The 15,719-nt window shown below is 43.0% G+C and overlaps 1 protein-coding gene across 1 annotated transcript in view; it reads left to right on the forward strand.

Moving 5' to 3' along the window:
- Positions 1–480: 480 nt before the first annotated feature.
- Positions 481–15,719, forward strand: part of LOC309544072 (BOS complex subunit NCLN-like) — a gene marked incomplete at its 5' end in the record, with an annotated part of 92,381 nt that continues 77,142 nt past the window's right edge. Inside the window, 3 exons of the mRNA XM_082243023.1 lie at positions 481–628; positions 11,496–11,686; positions 12,732–12,876. Of these exons, the coding sequence (XP_082099149.1) occupies positions 481–628; positions 11,496–11,686; positions 12,732–12,876 (484 nt within the window). The remainder of the gene's footprint in view (positions 629–11,495; positions 11,687–12,731; positions 12,877–15,719) is intronic.

Genomic DNA, 15,719 nt, shown 5'->3' on the forward strand with positions numbered 1-15,719 from the left:
CCCGATTTCTGTGATATAAGTTATAGAGGAATCGGGACCTCCTTCCTCCTGCACATTGGCATGAAGTGGCTACAAAAGGCTAAAGAAGATTAGCAGCTCTGACATGTAAAAAAAAAGGTGAAAAGTGATGAATACAATAACTTATAAAGTAGCAATTTATTTTGATACAATATCATTTGATTAGGGTTTACATCTACCCAAACAGCAGTAATGGTATCTCTTCCAGCTGATGTCTCATTGCACAGTCCTTGGAATATAAGATCACTTGCCCAGTCTTTATATTGATATTTTTAATAGGGAGTCCCTGAATTCCAACTCAGGACTGGGAAATGAATTGTCCGGTAACGAGGAGAGCCCAGACATAGATGAGCAGATAATTAGGTCTGTCACAGGATTACGGAGGGATTAGACAGATGGTGTCACTGGGACAATGAGCAAGTAGCGAGGTGACACTCTGTCTCTGCACTCTCTAGACTCGTCATGGGGGACTCCAGCACCCAGCCTGGCCCCGGGGCCCCCAGGATAATGGCGGTGATACTCCTGTTTGCTCTCTTCCTTCCCAGGATCCCAACGTTGGAGTTTCCAGTCTATCGGATGCAGCAATACAGCCTGGAGGGACACACACACGGTAAGTAAGTAGGATGAGGATGTGACCCACTGACCGGAATATGCCTCCCCCCCCCCTCCCCCACCTGCACTGACCCTGTGTGACAGGTCCTCACTGTGTAATGATAACAACCTCTGATCACAATGAATGCTTTATTTAGAAGAGTTACAAAGTCAAAGTAAAGATTAAATAAAATAAAGAGTTTAGCGGTGGGGTTCCAGCAAAGTTGATTTTGCAGAAACCAGCATCTTCATGGAAACTGCCTGAAAAAGTTTGCATTTCCATGAAGACCTCCCTAAAACTTTACCTTTAAGAATTTGCACCAGCCGCACACATAACATATTCAGGAATTACAAGAGATTTTCATTTTCTGGTATTTTGGAACATCCTAACACATGCCTGGCTGTACAATATTAGGAGACTGACATTGTGACAACACATCGCAACAACTGCAAAGTACAGACCTTTCCATCAAGAGGATCTGTTACATAAAGACTCCCAACATTAGCATATAAGCACTTACAATTATTTAGCAAATTTAACTAAACAATATTTTCATTTAACTATTTATAAAATCATCAAAATAATTTTGACGGTACTCACCGTCACTATGAGTGAAAGACAGATAAGTAATGGTTTGGATTGCTTCAGTATTTGTCAGCAAAATCTTCATATAGAAATATGAAGATTTAACCACTTAAGCCCCGGAAGATTGTACCCCCTTCCTGACCAGGGGGTATTTTGGGATTCGGCACTGCGTGATTTTAACGGACAATTGCGCAGTCGTGCGATGCTGTACCTAAACGAATTTGGCGTCCTTTTTTTCCCACAAACAGAGCTTTCTTTTGGTGGTATTTGATCACCTGTGCGATTTTTTGATCACGGGCTATAAACAAAAAAAGAGCGTCAATTTTGCAAAAATAGCAATATTTTTCACATTTTTTTATATGAAATTCCCCCCCAAAAAAATGTAAAAATCAAAATTTTTAAACATTTTCGGCAAATTTGTTTTATGCTACCTATGTTTGGTAAAAAAAAAAATCACAAAAAGCGTATTTTGATTGGTTTGCGCAAAAGTTATCGCGTTTACTAACAAAGGGAAAGATTTTTGTCATTTTTGTTGTTTGTTTTTTTAACGCGTAATGGCGGCGATCTGCGATTTTTTTTGCGCTACTGCGACATTGCGGCGGACAGATCGGACCCTTGACTGACATTTTTGACACTTTTGGGGTTACCAGTGACATTTCTACAGTAATCAGTGCTATACATATGCACTGTTACTGTAAAAATACACTGGTAGTGAAGGGGTTAACTTTATTTGGGAGGGAGGGGCTGTGTGCGTCCCTAGGGGCGTGCTTTCTACTGTGATTGGCTGTGGCTTGAGCTGTAAGGACACTGATCAACGGATCTACATAGTAGATCCGTGTGATCAGTGTCTTTACACCGAGGAGAATGACAGGTGGCTTGTTTACACAAGCTGCCTGACATTCTCCCTCTCCCCCCCTGATCGCAGAGTGGCCGGCGGACATCGAGTCCGCCGGTCACACGCGCGGGGGGGTCCGTGACCACGCGGGAGCGCGCCTCCGGGGGCGCACGCTCGCTCCCTAGACCCTCACAAGCAAGCGACGTAGACCTACGTCAGTTTGCCTGTGAGGGGCTGACCGCCACCGTAGATAGTTGTGCGGCGGTCGGCAAGTGGTTAATACCACCTTACACAGTGTATTCCATGCTTGGTTGTGAGAGAGACACAAAGACTGTCATTCGCAGACTTCCCTATTGTTTGTGTATTGGGAGGGAATGTGGATTGCCCTGTCTCATGGTTAAGTATTAATGACCTACCATTTTTCTGTCTGTCTGACTTAAGAGAAACTTATTATGGGATGTATATAGGTATGTGGATTGGATGCTAAGGGGGAGGGGGGATTTTCCCACATTGTATATTTTTGTGTTCACTATATGAGAGTGTAAAACTCTGTTCCTATTGGATGGTGAATGTTACGTCCAGTCTTCAACAAGGTCCACCTGGGTGATAACCTTGTGGGTGAAAACTGTATATAAGTCTGTTTTCTTGTTTAGATTGAGGGTGAAGTAACTCTAGAACAACTTTATTAGAGTCCTGTCTCTTATTGGGGGAATCTGCTGCAAGAGATTGCTATGGTCTTCCATACTCCCTTAGATAATCCCTAAGCTCTTGTAAGAGCTTGTGTAAGAGCTTGTTCTGCCGCACTCTCTGGGGAAAGAGAGGTTCACCCACAGGAACCTGGAGCCTTGTCGTAGGTCCAGGGTGGGTAGGAGACGGCGAAACCCCAACCAAGCCGCGGCAGTTCGTGGGGTCTGAAGTTGTTACGGTGTCTGGTGGAGTGCATGGAGCCCTTGGGAAGCACTAGTAGCATCTGTCAATGGAGGTACCCAGTACAGGGGTGTCCTGTTCCGTTACATTCATTTTTTGGAATGAGTTTTATTTTCTTTTTGAATTCCATTAGAATTTTCCAAATATGGTAAAATTCAATTAAATTCGACTGATTTTGAAAAATTTGAATTGAATTAGAATTATGGTTATACTGTATACTGCGCCAACCCCAAATATACAGCAGCCAGCAACAACACATGACAATTTGTGAAGACAATAAAAAGCAAAAACTTGCAGCGCTGTTAGATTGTGTTATAAAGTGCAATGGTGCTAATGCATATAAATATATGCTAACCAAAAAAAATACGTGATATTGCACATAGTTTATGCACTTTATAAGTTGCACATTTCAGCACTGTAATTAAAGTATCTAAATACTTCAATACATAAAGTGTAAAATTGCAAAAGGACCATAAAATCACTGCAGTACTAGGCAATAAAGTGCAAAACTAGATATGGACCACAAAATCATAAAAACATATACATAAAAAATATATAAAAGTGCAAAAGCGATAAAGTAGCTGATATCCAAATTCATAATAAAAGTCCAAGAAATTCAAAAAGTCCAAATTTCATGTGCAAAAAGTGCAAGGTATAACCTTAAGTGCCACTTAAGTGCTGGATTATTGTGCAAAATATAGTGATAAAGGTGCTCCTATGTACTGTAAGTGCTGAAGTGCTCCAAGGATAATCACTGGTGCCAGGTGACTTGATCCCCTTGAGAAACCCCACTCACCAGAATGGATGGACCCTTGTCAGGGGTCAGAAAACACTTGTGTGTTCTTACTAACAAGGGAGACAGTTTGGAGGAACCCTTTGACCACAACGTGGCAAATCCTCTCCTTGATAGAAAGTGCAATGTGCTGGAACGTATGCCCTTTCAGTGTAATGGCCTTGGGCAGTAGCTGCCAGTGTCCCCTCCTTCACACTATTTATGTGAAAGACGTCCACCTGAAAGACAGAGAAAATCTCTTGACATATATTCCTTCAACGGCCAATAAGCTTCCAGTTCATTATACAGACCAATATGGGAGTTACCATGTGTCAACGTCCTCCCTCCGGACCTCTCCAACACCGCCACTGCCGTCCATCTCTACAGCCTACTAATCCCGCCTACTCCGCCCCACATCGGCCACTCCTCCTTACACCGGCCACTTGTGGAGTGGCCGGTGTGGGGCGGAGTAGGCGGGATTAGTAGGCTGTAGAGATGGACGGCAGTGGCGGTGTTGGAGAGGCCTGGAGGGAGGACGTTGACACATGGTAACTCCCATATTGGTCTGTATAATGAACTGGAAGCTGATTGGCCATTGAAGGAATATATGTCAAGAGATTTTCTCTGTCTTTCTGGTGGACGTCTTTCACATAAATAGTGTGACGGAGGGGACATTGGCAGCTACTGCCCAGGGCCATTACACTGAAAGGGCATACGTTCCAGCACATTACACTTTCTATCAAGGAGAGGATTTGCTACGTTGTGTGTTCTTACTAACCAGGGAGACAGTTTGGAGGAACCCTTTGACCACAAGCGTTTTCTGACCCCTGACAAGGGTCCATCCATTCTGGTGAGTGGGGTTTCTCAAGGGGATCAAGTCACCTGGCACCAGTGATTATCCTTGGAGCACTTCAGCACTTACATAGGAGCACCTTTGTCACTATATTTTGCACAATAATCCAGCACTACCAGCACTTTATTCTTAAGTTGCACTTAAGGTTTTACCTTGCACTTTTTGCACATGAAATTTGGACTTTTTTAATTTCTTGGACTTTATTATGAATTTGGATATTATAGGCACTTTATAATATATTTGTAAGCGCTGTGTTTTTTCTGTTTTACTATTTTGTCTAAGTTTTTACTTGGTGAACAGCAAATGTGATGCAATTTATATATTCACATTTACACTTGATATTTGACACCTCATTCGTTTAGCGTGGGGTTTAATCACCAATTCACATAAAGTGGCTGAAGCTGTTAATGAGAAATGCTCATCATAGCATAAAGTCCACAAATCCCACCATAGATGTGCAAAGGTGCTGATAAGTCTTGTGAATTCAGGTGCTTGACCACCGTCTTGTGAATTCAGGTGCTTGACCACCGTCTTGTGAATTCAGGTGCTTGACCACCGTCTTGTGAATTCAGGTGCTTGACCACCGTCTTGTGAATTCAGGTGCTTGACCACCGTCTTGTGAATTCAGGTGCTTGACCACCGTCTTGTGAATTCAGGTGCTTGACCACCACCAACAGGACAACTGTAATGAAGGCTTACCAGATGTAGTGGACCCAATAAAGTATACACCTTTTGGGTCATTCAGGCTTCTAAGAAATAGATTGGATATATTTCTGGTATAAAGCCCAAGATCAATGGCTCAATCCTTCAACGTCATCCACTAATATGAAATATTATAGCCACTGGCAGTATGAGCAGCAAGAAATCCTCTTCCGGACGCTCAAAAAATAAAAAGCTCACATAGGTTGTATCTTTTTTAAAACATTTAATAGGAAAAAAGAAGAAACACACTTACACAGATTTGATGGTATAGCGCTCATTCAAGTAGATAAAAGACGGCATTAGCAGTAGACCCGACGTGTCTAAGTAAACATCATCTGAGGTAAGTAGACATCACCTGGGGAATAGGTATGGTAATCCCTCACCTAGAACACTGAAGATAGGTCATGGATGGGTCTTCCAGAATGACAGGCTGAGGGTTATCATCTAAGATTTTACAATACATGGCCCCATCCATTGGCCCCTCAATGAAGCAAAAGTCAGCCTGCACCTTTAGCAGAGAAACAGCCCCAAAGCATCATGTTTCCACCTCCGTGCTTGAAAGGTATAGTAATCTTAGGGTGAAAGTCAGCATTTTTTCTCCTCCAAACCTGGTAACCAACTATAGGAAATTTCTATAGGAAACCCTTGTTGGCAAGCACAAAGACATTTCTTGTAGTTGGTTACCAGAGGAGGAGGAGGAAAAATGCTGACTATGACCCTAAAATCACTATACCTATCAAGCACGGAGGTGGAAACATGATGCTTTGGGGCTGTTTCTCTGCTAAAGGTACGGGCTGACTTTGCTGCATTGAGGGGCCAATGGATTGGGCCATGTATTGTAAAGTCTTGGATGAGAACCTTCTTCCCTCAGCCAGAACACAGGTCATGGATGGGTCTTCCAGCATGACCGTGTTTAGGGTGAGGGAAGAAGGTTCTCACCCAAGATTTTACAATACATGGCCCCGTCCATTGGCCCCACAATGCGGCAAACAGTGGCGGCTGGTGCTCAAAATTTTTGGGGGGGGGGGGGGGGCGCAAAAAGAAAAATGTAATAGGTATTGCTTCGCGCCAAAAAACGCAGTAAAAAATTGCGTGACTTTGAAGTCATGGTACAGGCATGGCACAGGTGATGGTATAGGCATGGCATAGGTGATGGTACAGGAGATGGTATAGGCATGGCACAGATATGGTATAGGCATGTCACAGGTCATGGTACAGGAGATGGTATATGCCCCCTTTAATGCAGAGATCAGCGTGCGTGCCCCCTTCAATGCAATGAACACTGTGCTGTGCCCCCTTTCAATGCCGAGACCAGCGTGCGTGCCCCCTTCAATGCAATGAACACTGTGCTGTGACCCCTTCAATGCAATGAACACTGTGCTGTGCCCCCTTCAATGCAATGAACACTGTGCTGTGCCCCCTTCAATGCAATGAACACTGTGCTGTGCCCCCTTCAATTCAATGAACACTGTGCTGTGCCCCCTTTCAATGCCGAGACCAGCGTGCGTGCCCCCTTCAATGCAATGAACACTGTGCTGTGACCCCTTCAATGCAATGAACACTGTGCTGTGACCCCTTCAATGCAATGAACACTGTGCTGTGCCCCCTTCAATGCAATAAACACTGTGCTGTGCCCCCTTCAATGCAATAAACACTGTGTTGTGACCCCTTCAATGCAATAAACACTGTGCTGTGACCCCTTCAATGCAATGAACACTGTGCTGTGCCCCCTTTCAATGCCGAGACCAGCGTGCGTGCCCCCTTCAATGCAATGAACACTGTGCTGTGCCCCCTTCAATGCAATAAACACTGTGCTGTGCCCCCTTCAATGCAATAAACACTGTGCTGTGCCCCCTTCAATGCAATAAACACTGTGCTGTGCCCCCCTTCAATGCAATAAACAATGTGCTGTGACCCCTTCAATGCAATAAACACTGTGCTGTGACCCCTTCAATGTAATGAACACTGTGCTGTGCCCCCTTCAATGCAATAAACACTGTGCTGTGCCCCCTTCAATGCAATAAACACTGTGCTGTGCGCCCTTCAATGCAATAAACACTGTGCTGTGCCCCCTTCAATGCAATAAACACTGTGCTGTGCCCCCCTTCAATGCAATAAACACTGTGCTGTGACCCATTCAATGCAATGAACAATGTGCTGTGACCCCTTCAATGCAATAAACACTGTGCTGTGCCCCCTTCAATGCAATAAACACTGTGCTGTGCCCCCTTCAATGCAATAAACACTGTGTTGTGACCCCTTCAATGCAATAAACACTGTGCTGTGACCCCTTCAATGCAATGAACACTGTGCTGTGCCCCCTTTCAATGCCGAGACCAGCGTGCGTGCCCCCTTCAATGCAATGAACACTGTGCTGTGCCCCCTTCAATGCAATAAACACTGTGCTGTGCCCCCTTCAATGCAATAAACACTGTGCTGTGCCCCCTTCAATGCAATGAACACTGTGCTGTGCCCCCCTTCAATGCAATAAACACTGTGCTGTGCCCCCTTCAATGCAATAAACACTGTGCTGTGACCCCTTCAATGCAATAAACACTGTGCTGTGCCCCCTTCAATGCAATAAACACTGTGCTGTGACCCCTTCAATGCAATGAACAATGTGCTGTGCCCCCTTCAATGCAATAAACACTGTGCTGTGCCCCCTTCAATGCAATAAACACTGTGCTGTGCCCCCTTCAATGCAATAAACACTGTGCTGTGCCCCCTTCAATGCAATGAACACTGTGCTGTGTCCCCACAATGCAGAGTTCAGCGTGCATGCCCCCTTCAATGCAACTGTGCTGTGCCCCCTTCAATGCAATAAACAATGTGCTGTGCCCCCTTCAATGCAATGAACAATGTGCTGTGCCCCCTTCAATGCAGAGTTCAGTGTGCGAGCCCCTTTCAATGCAGAGTGCCACAGCATTGTCCCCAATGATGCAGAGCGCCACAGCATTGTACCCCAATGATTGCAGAGTGCCCACAGCATTGTACCCCAATGATTGCAGAGTGCCACAGCATTGTACCCCAATGATTGCAGAGTGCCACAGCATTGTACCCCAATGATTGCAGAGTGCCACAGCATTGTACCCCAATGATTGCAGAGTGCCACAGCATTGTACCCCAATGATTGCAGAGTGCCACAGCATTGTCCCCAATGATTGCAGAGTGCCCACAGCATTGTACCCCAATGATTGCAGAGTGCCACAGCATTGTACCCCAATGATTGCAGAGTGCCACAGCATTGTACCCCAATGATTGCAGAGTGCCACAGCATTGTACCCCAATGATTGCAGAGTGCCACAGCATTGTACCCCAATGATTGCAGAGTGCCACAGCATTGTACCCCAATGATTGCAGAGTGCCCACAGCATTGTCCCCCAATCAATGCAGAGACCAGCGTGCGTGCTCCCTTCAATTTACACTTACCTGGCGGCGGCGGGTTCTCCCCTCCTCGATCCAGTTCGTCCTCTTCTGCGGCGGCGGTCCTCCGAGCGGCGGTGACGGTGAGTGACGGACGCACGCACCGGCACCGCCCCCATTGTGACGTCACGATCGGATGTCCTGGATGATGATTGGTCCAGGCTGGAGACTGGACCAATCACAGCCAGGATATCACGAAGGTGGGGGTGGCCAAGCGCTCTTTCCTGCGCCCAGGTTACGCCCCCAGAAGGCAGCCAATCGGCGCCTTTCTGGGTCGTAAACCCCACCCTCCTTTAGCCACCACATAGGCCGGCGAACCGATTTTTTTTTTTCTAGAACTTTATTGTTCTTTTTTGTCTTTTTTTTCCCCCTTCTTTTAAGGGGGGCGGCGCCCTGGCGCCCCCTATGCACGGGACGCCACTGGCGGCAAAGTAAGCCCATACCTTTAACAGAGAAACAGCCCCAAAGCATCATGTTTCTACCTCCGTGCTTGATAGGTATAGTAATCTTAGGGTCATAGTCAGCATTTTTCCTCCTCCAAACCTGGTAACCAACTACAAGAAATGTCTTTGTGCTTGCCAACAAGGGTTTCTCGATTAAGTACTAAGACATCTCTTGTAGTTGGTTACCAGGTTTGGAGGAGGAAAAATGCTGACTATGACCCTAAGATTACCATACCTATCAAGCACGGAGGTAGAAACATGATGCTTTGGGGCTGTTTCTCTTCTAAAGGTACAGGCTGACTTTGCCGCATTGAGGGGCCAATGGATTGGGCCATGTATTGTTAAATCTTGGATTAGAACCTTCTTCCCTCAGCCAGAACACGGTCATACTGGGAGACCCATCCATGAGCTATCTTCAGTGTTTTGGTTGAGGGAAGAAGGTTTTCATCCAAGATTTTACAATCCATTGGCCCCTCAATGCGGCAAAGTCCGCACCTTTAGCAGAGAAACAGCCCCAAAGCAACCTTTTTTCACCTCCGTGCTTGATAGGTATGGTAATCTTAGGGTCATAGTCAGCATTTTTCCTCCTCCAAACCTGGTAAAACTACAAGAAATGTCTTTGTGCTTGCCAACAAGGGTTTCTTGATTAAGTACTAAGACATCTCTTGTAGTTGGTTACCAGGTTTGGAGGAGGAAAAATGCTGACTATTACCCTAAGATTACCATACCTATCAAGCACGGAGATGGAAACATGATGCTTTGGGGCTGTTTCTCTGCTAAAGGTACGGGCTGACGTTGTCGCATTGAGGGGCCAATGGATTGGGCCATGTATTGTAAAATCTTGGATGAGAACCTTCTTCCCTCAGCTAGAACACTGTCATGCTGGAAGACCCATCCATGACCTATCTTCAGTGTTCTGGCTGAGGGAAGAAGGTTTTCATCCAAGATTTTACAATACATGGCCCCGTCCATTGGCCCCTCAATGCGGCAAAGTCCGCACCTTTAGCAGAGAAACAGCCCCAAAGCATCATGTTTCTACCTCCGTGCTTGATAGGTATGGTAATCTTAGGGTCATAGTCAGCATTTTTCCTCCTCCAAACCTGGTAACCAACTACAAGAAATGTCTTTGTGCTTGCCAACAAGGGTTTCTTGATTAAATATTAAGACATTTCTTGTAGTTGGCTACCAGGTTTGGAGGAGGAAAAATGCTGACTATGACCCTTCGATTACCATACCTATCAAGCACGGAGGTGGAAACATTATGCTTTGGGGCTGTTTCTCTGCTAAAGGTACAGGCTGACTTTGCCGCATTGTGGGGCCAATGGATGGGGCCATGTATTGTAAAATCTTGGATGAGAACCTTCTTCCCTCAGCCAGAAGACTGAAGATGGGTCATGGATGGGTCTTCCAGCATGACAATGACACAAAACTTACCGCCAAGGCAACAAAGAAGTTGGCTCAAGAAGAAGCACATTATGGTCATGGAGTGGCCTAGTCATTCTATAAGATTAAGGTCTGGAGGGAGGTGAAACTTCGAGTTGCCAAACGACAGCCAATAAACCTTAAGGATTTAGAGAAGATCTGTAAGGAAGAGTGGACCAAAATCCCTCCTGAGATGTGTGCAAACCTAGTCACCAACTACAAGAAACGTCTTACTGCAGTACTTGGTGGAGAAACCCTAGTTGGCAAGCACAAAGTCATGTTTTGCTTGGGGATCAAATACTTATTTTACTCCTTGAACTGTAACTTCATTTATAGCATTTGTTTTACGTGTTTTTTTTTCTGGATTTTTGGATATGATATAAGTTATAGACCCTTAATTTCTTTGTAGGTGGGCAAACTTACAAAATCTGAGGGGGAGGTGTTATGTCCTAGGACAGGAAATATGTCACTGACAGGAACATCAGGTAAAAATAAAGGTGAAAAAAGCCAGAAGAAAGAAAACTAATGAAGCCACCACATCTACAGCAATATATTACATTTATGCTCTTAGGTTAAGATATACAATACCTTAAAGGAAACCTGACAGGAGAGGATTAATGAAGCTTGCTGTGCAGTAAAGAGTGTGTTACAGCACACATGACTGATGCATATGAAACCGTATATACTGTATCTATATTTCTTCTGGTTCAGATCTCTGACTTTTCTTTGACTTTCTGATCTGTGTGTTTGTTCTGGGGCAGTGGGCCACAATGTATTGATTGGGAAGGATTTCTCTACAGTGTGAAAAAAGAGAATCGGCCCCAGTGCCCATTACTTTGTACCCCTGCTGAGGCCATCATATGAATGGCACGACCCATTGGGCAGCTCTGATGGAATTTTGGATTCTTGGATTCTCTTTGCAGGTTGTAAGTCGGTCCAGGTGAACGCAGAGAGCCGGACGCTGGAGGCGGAGATACTGACCAGGCGCTGTGTGCTCTTGAGAATCGCAGAGTTCTCCGTGGAGAGGTGGAGCCGGGTCCTGGCCCAGTCCGTGGCCACAGTGCTGATACTGGTCCCCCCTGAGAGCCCAGCAGAGCTGCAAGGACCAGTACAGGTATGACACCAGGGGGGACATTAGAGTGTAAGCTCCTCTGGTGCAGAGACTGATGTGACTGGCTCAGTGTTCTCTGTACAGCACTGCAGTATATGTCAGAATTATATAAATGTATAATAATAGTGTGTGACTGTGGGGGGACAGTCTCTGAAGCAGAGGAGCTTACACTCTAATGTCCCCCCACAGTCACACACTATTATTATACATTTATATAGTTCTGACATATACCGCAGTGCTGTACAGAAATCACTGAGCCAGTCACATCAGTCTCTGAACCAGAGGAGCTTACACTCTAATGTCCTCCCATAGTCACATCAGTCTCTGTACCAGAAGAGCTTACACTCTAATGTCCCCCCCACAGTCACATCAGTCTCTGTACCAGAAGAGCTTACACTCTAATGTCCCCCCACAGTCACACACTATTATTATTATTATACATTTATATAGCTCTGACATATACTGCAGTGCTGTACAGAGAACACTGAGTTAGATAAATGTATAATTATATTAATAATTAAATAGTCTCTGTACCAGAGGAGCTTACACTTTTTTCTCCACCCACAGTCACACACTATTTAATTATTAATATAATTATACATTTATCTAACTCAGTGTTCTCTGTACAGCACTGCGGTATATGTCAGAGCTATATAAATGTATAATAATAGTGTGTGACTGTGGGGAGACATTAGAGTGTAAGCTCCTCTGGTACAGAGACTGATGTAACTGCGAGGGGACATTAGAGTGTAAGCTCCTCTGTTGCACAGACTGATGTGACTGTGGGGGGGACATTAGAGTGTAGGTTCCTCTGGTGCAGAGACTGATGTGACTGTGGGGGGACATTAGAGTGTAAGCTCTTCTGGTACAGAGACTGATGTGACTGTGGGGGGGACATTAGAGTGTAAGCTCCTCTGGTACAGAGACTGATGTGACTGACTCAGTGTTTTCTGTACAGCACTGCGGTATATGTCAGAGCTATATAAACTGATACATTCTCCCAGTCCATATCTCTGAGATTTGGTGACGTTCTGTGTGTTCTGCGCAGGAATTTGTGGAGCGGGAGATGGAAATCCTGAGGAATGAGACGCTCTTTCCCGTCTATTTTGTGGTGGAGAATGCGGCTCTTCTGGAAATGTATGAAGAGACGAGGTCTGTGTCTCTATCTCTGACCTCAGCCTCAGCCTGGGAAGGTGAGTGTTACAGACCCATCACTATATTACATGGGAAACAGCAGGAAATGGCCAAATAAAATATTTAAAATATTTAACCCAAACAATTGGCCTGATTGGTAATAACAACTTAATTTTGTTATTTTATTGACTTTTTCAGAGTCAGAAAGAAAAGAATGCATAGATCAGTTAGGTGATTGCTTGATCCAGGTTAGTGTCAGTGTCACACACACACACAAACAGTGACACACTTGGGGGGGGGGGGGGAAATAGTGCCCCAGGGGCTGGATAAAGGCAAGCAATGGGCCCCCCATCCAGCCCTTGTGCCACAGTATGGAGACCACTAATCTAGACCTCCACCAGTGGCCCATTGAATGCCGGAAGTTGATAAAACACCCCCAATGGAAGAGATTTCTATATACTAGACATGTGCAGAATAAAAAAATGTGTTTAGATTCGTCACGTTTATTCGAATTGAATTCAAATTTTCCGAAATGGGTCGAACAGAAATCAATTCAACTGAATTCGGAAAATTCTAATGAAAATTGAATTCTAATCGAATTCCATTCAAATTTATTCTATTCGAAATTCAAATTTTGGAAGATGGTTATATTCTTTCTATTCCATTCTATTCTATTCTACTCTATTGTTTTTTTTCTATTACATCCTTTTCTATTCTATTTTCTATTCTTTCAATTTCTCTTATATTCTATTTGTTTTCCATTCTATTCGAAATTCAAATTTTGGGAGATGGTTATATTCTTTCTATTCTATTGATTTTTTTTTTCTATTCTGTTCAAATTTATTATATTCAAAAATTTGAATTTCAGAACATGTTTTTTTATTTCCATTTCATTCTATTCTGTTTTTTTTTTTTTTTCGATTTTGTTCTATTCATTATTTTCTATTCTATTCTATTATATTCAAATGTATTCCAATAGAATTTTGGGAAATGGTTATATTCTTTCTATTCCATTCTATTCTATTCTACTCTATTGTTTTTTTTTTCTATTCTATTTTTTCTATTCTGCTCCAATTAAAATGTATTCTATTTGAAATTAAAATTTCAGAAAATGGTTAGATTCTATTTTATTCTATTCTTTTCTATTTTATTCTATTCTTTTCTATTTTATTCTGTTTTTATTTTTTGTTGAGTTTTACTCTATTCTGTTCTATTTTATTATTTTTGTTTTTTCCATTTTATTTTTTTCTATTCTTTTCCATTGTATTTTTTTTTTCTTTTCTATTCTTTTTCATTCTATTTTTTTCTATTCTTTTCTATGTATTCTGTTTTTATTTTTTGTTGAGTTTTACTCTATTCTTTTCTATTTTATTATTTTTGTTTTTTCCATTTTATTTTTTTCTTTTCTATTTTTTCCATTCTATTTTTTTCTATTTTATTCTATTCTTTTCTATGTATTCTGTTTTTATTTTTTTGTTGAGTTTTACTCTATTCTTTTCTATTTTATTATTTTTGTTTTTTCCATTTTATTTTTTTCTTTTCTATTCTTTTCCATTCTATTTTTTTTTCTTTTCTATTCTTTTCCATTCTATTTTTTTTTCTATTTTATTCTATTAAGAAATATAAATTAGAATTCAATTCAAATTTAGTACAACATTTTGTTCCTTTAAATTCCTTACTATTGTAATTAGAAAATTCAGATACATGTGAATTTCCCACAAATTTCTCCGAATTTCAATTTGGAACTAAATGAACCACACATTTCTATTATATATGAAAATTATTACAATTCTAGGCAAGCCGGCTACATTTTTATAACTCTTACTTTACAGAAACGTACATGTTTCCATACCTTCACCTTGGTCCTTGTACTGACCAACACCCCAGGTGGACTTCTGCCAGAGACTATAGCAGCTTGCCGACCGCCTAACATACATGTGCCGAGGCAAAGCAGCCTCCCTACGCTGGACCACGTACCTAGTACGTGATCGGCGCGCCCAGGCAGGGGGCGTGCACGTGTGCCCGCCCACCCACCGGGCTGTGCTGTATTTTGTCACAGCACAAACCGATCTCAGCCAATGATTGGGTGCCGGCCCCCCTCTAATCGGGTCAGTGATTCATGGAAACGGTAAAACAATACAGAGCTTTTTTTTGTAGATAGTTATGTGAGCAAGCCAGGATTAGCTTCTAATTAAATAGCACCAACATCCCATAATATTGTGGACAAAAGAAAATCGAGATGCGGGACTTTAAAGGTGCTGGAATTTACCTATTAAATTCACTAACATAAATAAATAGTAATATTTTAACAGTGATGTAACAAAAAGTAACTCAGTTCCATAAAAACAATGGAGTATCAATATGTCATCACATGACATTGCAAAGTTTGGAGGTTGTTATGATGTTTTTTGTGCTCTCATTTCGACATGTTTCGCCATACCGGCTTCTTCAGGAAACTGCGCAATACCTTCCAATTTTGCATATATATATATATATATATATATTTATACTTTTGTTTTCTAGTTAGAATTTGCCAATACTGAGTTACTTTTTGTTACATCACTGTTAAAATATTACTATTTAGTGATGTAACAAAAAGTGGGTGTGGCCAAATTTCACTAACAGTGAGAGGGTCTTAAAAAATCATTAAATACCAAGAGTGCGGAGTTCGGGGGTGTCTAGGTACATAGTGCAGAGTCCAGGGGAGCGCTGCATACAGAGTGCAGAGTCCAGCGGTGCGCTGCATACAGAGTGCAGAGTTCAGCGGTGCGCTGAATACAGAGTGCAGCATTCAGGGATGTGCTGCATACAGAGTGCAGAGTTCAGGGGTGCGCTGCATACAGAGTGCAGAGTTCAGGGGTGCGCTGCATACAGAGTGCAGAGTTCAGGGGTGCGCTGCATA

The sequence above is a fragment of the Pelophylax lessonae genome (genome assembly GCF_965119305.1).
Source record: "Pelophylax lessonae genome assembly, chromosome: 1".
NCBI classification, from domain to species: Eukaryota; Metazoa; Chordata; class Amphibia; order Anura; family Ranidae; genus Pelophylax; species Pelophylax lessonae.